The 5,684-nt window shown below is 46.4% G+C and overlaps 1 protein-coding gene across 1 annotated transcript in view; it reads right to left on the bottom strand.

Moving 5' to 3' along the window:
• Positions 1–2,379, bottom strand: part of celf6 (CUGBP Elav-like family member 6) — a 165,018-nt gene extending 162,639 nt beyond the window's left edge. The window contains exon 1 of the mRNA XM_062548642.1: positions 2,140–2,379. Coding sequence (XP_062404626.1) covers positions 2,140–2,320 — 181 coding nt within the window. The 5' untranslated portion in view covers positions 2,321–2,379. The remainder of the gene's footprint in view (positions 1–2,139) is intronic.
• Positions 2,380–5,684: the final 3,305 nt, after the last annotated feature.

The raw sequence follows: 5,684 nt of genomic DNA, 5'->3' as shown, positions 1-5,684 counted from the left end.
TCTATGGATCCCCCGAACAGATAACTCACCGAACAGGTGGCGTGTGGAGACCTTCAGAGCACGGCGCACCGGGCACCGGCTCGTATCTGTGTCACGATACCCTTTCTACCTCTCGGCACAGCGAGGTCTTCCTCGGCACCGAGGACTGCAAATGTAAACCAGCTGCTTTAATACTATACAGTGCTGCGCCGTGTCTGACAGTGCTCCCGCGGGGCGAGTTCCGTGCAACCTGTATCTGCGCGATTAGCTTGTGCGCTCGGCACTGCGAAAGAGTTTATGAGGAGCAGGCTGTTAAACGGAAAGCAAAAATGCACTTTTCCGTATCTTTGCCCTTGTGATTCCAGTTCTAATTCTACACCCGACCAGCATATGGAAATACAGAGTGAGTTTAACTGTCAGAATGCATGACTTTATAGGCCCAGGCTTTGAATTATTCAAAGGTGCAGTGAAAATGTTGGCAACAACCGGTTGCTTTCCTCAGTCGGAATCAGAATACGCACACATATTAAAATGTGTTAAAAAAAAATAACAGGCAGGTATTATTTTAAAAAGTACAATCGTCATGTAACATAGTTATTAGTCAATGTTTCAAATCAGGTCAGAAATCAGCTTGTCTCTTAAGGTTTACTTATTTCATTATCATCATCTGTCTTCCCATGACCAAATGAACATCCATTTAATATGTATTATCTTTTTTATTTTATCATATTTTAGAATCGTTTCATTCAATCCAGACAAATGAAATATGTACATAAAGTAAAAGAACAGCTTGCCATGTATTAACAGGTGTAATGAAAATGTCAAATGAAAACATCAACAGCGTGCATCAACCATCTGTCATCATCCCAATGCCTTGTATAATGTCTAAATAATTGTTTATTAGATTATTAGATTCTATGGTGTTAAATTACATAAAGCATTACCTCTGAACAGGTTAAGTGCTTGTTGCTGTATACCAAAGGGGAAGCATTAAGTCTGGTTTTATCGCAAGGCCTAGTACCTTTAAAGTGCCTTTACATATTTTTTTTTATGAGAGAAAATAGTCTGTGATGAATGAACGTTCATAATGGGTGTTGTGGGCCTATGATAGACGTGTGTAATAGTCCATAAGATTGTCATATGTTTTTACAGTGTGTGTGTGTGTGTGTGTGTGTGTGTGTGTGTGTGTGTGTGTGTGTGTGTGTGTGTGTGTGTGTGTGTGTGTGTGTGAACCAAATGTAAAAGGAATAATTTTGTCGAAAGTAAAACTTGTTAGGAAAATAAATGCCAAAGTCTGAGTTAAGGCACTGTAAACGATTTATGTCAGTTTAGTATTGTGCACCCCTGGAAATCTTCCACTACAACTACCAGCCAACTACTTCACAATACCAGTCTTCTTTGTTGCCTCTGAAAATGAACATGTAGACACAACATTTATCTGTGTAGAAACACAGCTGTACGAGAATATAATTCCTCTCCTGTCGTCAAGCCCTTGCTTGTTACTGCCCGCCTTTCAAGCAACAGCATGCCAAACAAGCGGAGACACAGTTATTTCGGTTCTTAATTGCGGCTTGGACGTATGTATTAGCCTTCACAAAAGGCCAAATCAGCATTGCCCGAACGACTTGAATCACTAACATTTGCAGCTAATTTCCTTCCTCCTGATTGCCAGGCAGCGTTATCTGCCCAGTTTAATGTCTAACTACGAAGCAGTAATGGGAGTGTGGGATTCAGTGAAAGGACATCTGAAATGAGGCACACATCACAGCATATTGCCCGACATATTCTTGCCAACACATAGTAGCCTACTGCGTGGCTCACACCTCCTCGCCTTCCGCCACATGAGCCTCTGTGTAAACACACGCAGGCACACAAAAAGCCATTTTGGTCAGTGACACTCACGTGGATTTGGGGTAGAAAAACGAGCATGTATCGCCCCCACCCCCTTACACACCACACACGCATGTACACACACGCACACACAGGCACATGCACACACACACACAGCCTGTCCTGGAGCGTTACGTTTATTTTGAAAGCTGTCTGCCCGAGCTACTTCTACTCGCCTTGCAAAGCGTGCACAAATAACCACACATAGCACTTGTATGCCCTTTGCGAATCAGACAGAAGCGTGAATAGTGAAAGCGAACAAAAACCAACCTTTATGCATTCCTGTAAATCTGTCTTTCAGTACGGTGAGTTCGTATATCTTCCCGAATTCCTCAAACAGCGGTTTCAGGTCTTTCTCCTCCAGGTTTCTGGGGATCTGGCCAATGAAGAGCTTGATGGCGTCGTGGTCCTTCATGGGAATGGTGTTCTGTCCGATTGTAAGCCCGTTCATCCTGCCGGCGCTGGTCGTAGTGCTGAATCCATTCTCTTGCTGCACTCCGTTTGCTGTGACTGTAGCCATCTTTCTTCAATGGGCCAGCGGCTTCAAGCTTGCTTGCTCTCTCTCTCTCTCTCTTTCGCTCGCTCGCTCCCACTCTCCCTCTCTCTCTCTCCCTCGCTCTCACGCTCGCTCGCTCGCTCGCACTCTCTCCCTCTCCGTGGTTCCCTCGCTCCACTCACGCTCTCCCTTCTCTGTTCTCCCTCAAACCAACTGCACACTCCTCCTCTCCCTTCCTGCCTGCCTTCCTTCCTTTCTTTTACTCTCCTCTTTTCCACACAGTCCTTCGTCTGACTGTGTCCCCCCTCTAAAAACAGTGTTTTTTCTTCTGTCTTGTGATTAAGCCTTATTTATGTTTTTGTGTGTTTTCATCCCTCGTCCCGTTCTCAATCTGTTTCTTTCTCCCTGTGTCAGCTGCCACTCTGCCTTCGTGACGTCAACTCATAGGCTCTTGACTAGACCCTCGGCTAATTTGCATAATAAGCCCGGCTTAGCCAATGAGAGAATAGGACGACCGAGGGCCCGCGGGGTGGAGTGCGAATCCAAACATTTGTGTAAAGGGAAAGCTCGGGACATTTAAGAAGCAGAAAGAGCAAACTCGCCTCTACGCTCGTCACGTATTACGCTCTCAAACAGGCTGAGGTGCAAATCAATGAAAAACATATTGTGAATCAGACAAAGAATGTCATTACCATATTCAGAAAATAATACAACCTTTGTTAATCCTCTCTATAATGAAAACTGAAAACGAATGGAAATTAAATAATAATGAGAGGATTTAAAACAATAGTTACCTTATGTTCACACTATATTGACTCGTTGTATTTAGGCTACATTTTGTTTTGAAGTTGAAGGCTGGTTTCATCCATGTAGAGGGCTTCACAGTAGCCTGCGAAAGACTCGCAGAGGGACCGCTCTGACTTGTTGCTGTCCATGGTGCTGAATTCTCCGTGTATGTTAGAGTAGGCTACTTGTGTGGTGCTGTGTGGTTATGTGAGTGTTTGTATGGCTGTATGTGTGTGTGTGTGTGTGTGTGTGTGTGTGTGTGTGTGTGTGTGTGTGTGTGTGTGTGTGTGTGTGTGTCTGTGCGTGTGTGTGTCTGTGTGTGTGTGTGTGTCTGTGTGTGTGTGTGTGTATGTGTGTGTGTGTGTGTGTGTGTGTCTGTGCGTGTGTGTGTCTGTGTGTGTCTGTGTGTGTGGGTGTTTGTTTGTCTGCATGAGTGTGTTTGTATGATTTGACATAAAAAAAACACACACATTCTGTGAGCCTCTCTGACATCTTGCAGACATGGAAACGAGCATATCTCTGCCACATACCCCCCCCCCCCACACACACACACACACACATATCACATACACACACACAGGCAGCGATGGAGATGACAGCACCACTGCCCCGAACGCCACAGTGATTTTAATCACTTAATCACCACTCAGAGCAGCAGTGGCAGCCGGACGGCCCCTTCGCTCTGATACGTGAGGGTGTCATCGGAGATGTGCAGGACGTCACTCAGGGGGATCGGTGTTCCGCTGCCACGTCGGGCGCGTGCAAGAAGCGTCTCCGCGGCCAGAGACCGCCGTAGTTTGCTAATTGTGTCCTCGTCATCATCAACAGAAGCGGTGGCGGCGGCCTCGTGTGCTGTGCATCTGTTTGGCGTATAGGGTTACAGAATCAGAGCAGAGGAGAGCAGGAGCAGGAGCAGCACAGCACAGAGAGAGAGAGACAGTGAGGGAATCATCACAGAAGAAAGGGCGACTGAAGTTCAAAGGAGAGCGAGAGAGTGACGCTTTGGCTCTATAAACCTGCAGGAAACATCTTGCACGCCATTCGTCACCGATGATGTTTCTTTATTCGTTTGCTATTTAGTCACATCTTTGTAGAGCTTTTAATCACACGAGAATAAAAGATCCTGTAGAGTTTCTGCACCGAGACAGGCACAAAAACACAACGGGCTTCCTTGTCAATACTATCAAGGCCATTCATTTCCATAATGGCATAGCTAATTTCTGCCCGAGTTGTCGCTTATTGGTTTTGTGATATTTTTTTTCCCCTCCTGCCTTTTTGTTTCAGCTCAGCAGGGAAGTTTTGCCTGCACAGCTGCGGAAGAATTCCAAAAAAAAAAAAAGACGAGGAAGGAAAAAAGGAATGAATAGGAGCCTTTGGTGGAAATACAGGTACTCCGCATTCCCTCTCCATCTCGCTCCCTCTTCCTCTTCCTCCTCCTCCTCTTCCTCCTCATCGTTCTCCTCATCCTCCCACTGGGGCTTGTTGTTTCAGAGGCAGGGAGGAGCGAGGCCGACCTGAGGAGGCGGCGAGGAGGAGCAGTGGGGCTCAACACCTGCTCGGCATCGAGGGAGGGAGGGAGGGGAATCACACAGAGTCAGGAGACGTGGAGCTCAGCACCTGACTGAAACTAGGCGTGCCCAACGTGTGCCCTGAATGAAGGCGCTTGGAGCCTTGAGCAGAGAAAGGGAGAGAGAGCCTGGGAGGAGAGAGAGGGAGAGAGAGCCTGGGAGGAGGGAGGAGGAGAGAAAGGGAGAGAGAGCCTGGTAGGAGGAGAGAAAGGGAGAGAGAGAGCCTGGGAGGAGAGAGAAGAGAAAGGGAGAGAGAGCCTGGGAGGAGGGAGGAGGAGTCAGGAGACATGGAGCTGAACATGCTGAGGTGGACCAGTTTTTGGAGAAGCTGACTGAGAAGAGAGGCTTCAGGAGTGAGAAAAAGTCTGTGTGTGTGAGCGAAAGAGAGAGAGAGAGAGAGAGAGAGGAGATGGAGGAGGAGAAATCAGGGATTTCAGGCATTTTGAGGATGGAGTTGACGGAGAGATGTACAGTACGTACTGGGGTGGGGCAGTTATTTCAAAAGCTAACTGAGAGGAGCCTTCAGAAAAGACAGACAGAGAGCAACAAAGAGAGCATCTGTGAGAATAATACTAGTGCACTTTTGGGAAAGGTGGAGGAAAGAACATGAGAGAAAGATTAAGTGAAGAATGAAAGAGGATTTGTGGGAGTGAGAAAATGAGTTATAGAAAAAAGAGAAAGAACAGTAAAGATTGGAGGGTCAAGAGAGGAAAGGAGAATGAAAGAGTGACTGGTAGAGAGAGAGGCACAGAGTATAAGGTAGAGAGAACAGCTACTGAGAATAGAGGGAATAACAGAATAAAGAGAGAGAGGGAGATAGAGGGAGAGAGAAGGTTTCTCAGAAGAGAGGCAGGGATGCAGCGAAATTCAAATTCAGCCAGCCAGGTCTTTTCTTCTTCTTTTTCTTCTTCTTCTTCTTCTTCTTCTTCTTCTTATTCTTCTTTTCTTCTTCTCCTCCTGGTCCT

Source organism: Sardina pilchardus, chromosome 11, assembly GCF_963854185.1.
Source record: "Sardina pilchardus chromosome 11, fSarPil1.1, whole genome shotgun sequence".
Taxonomy (NCBI): Eukaryota; Metazoa; Chordata; class Actinopteri; order Clupeiformes; family Clupeidae; genus Sardina; species Sardina pilchardus.
This window is presented reverse-complemented; position numbering and strand designations above follow the sequence as displayed.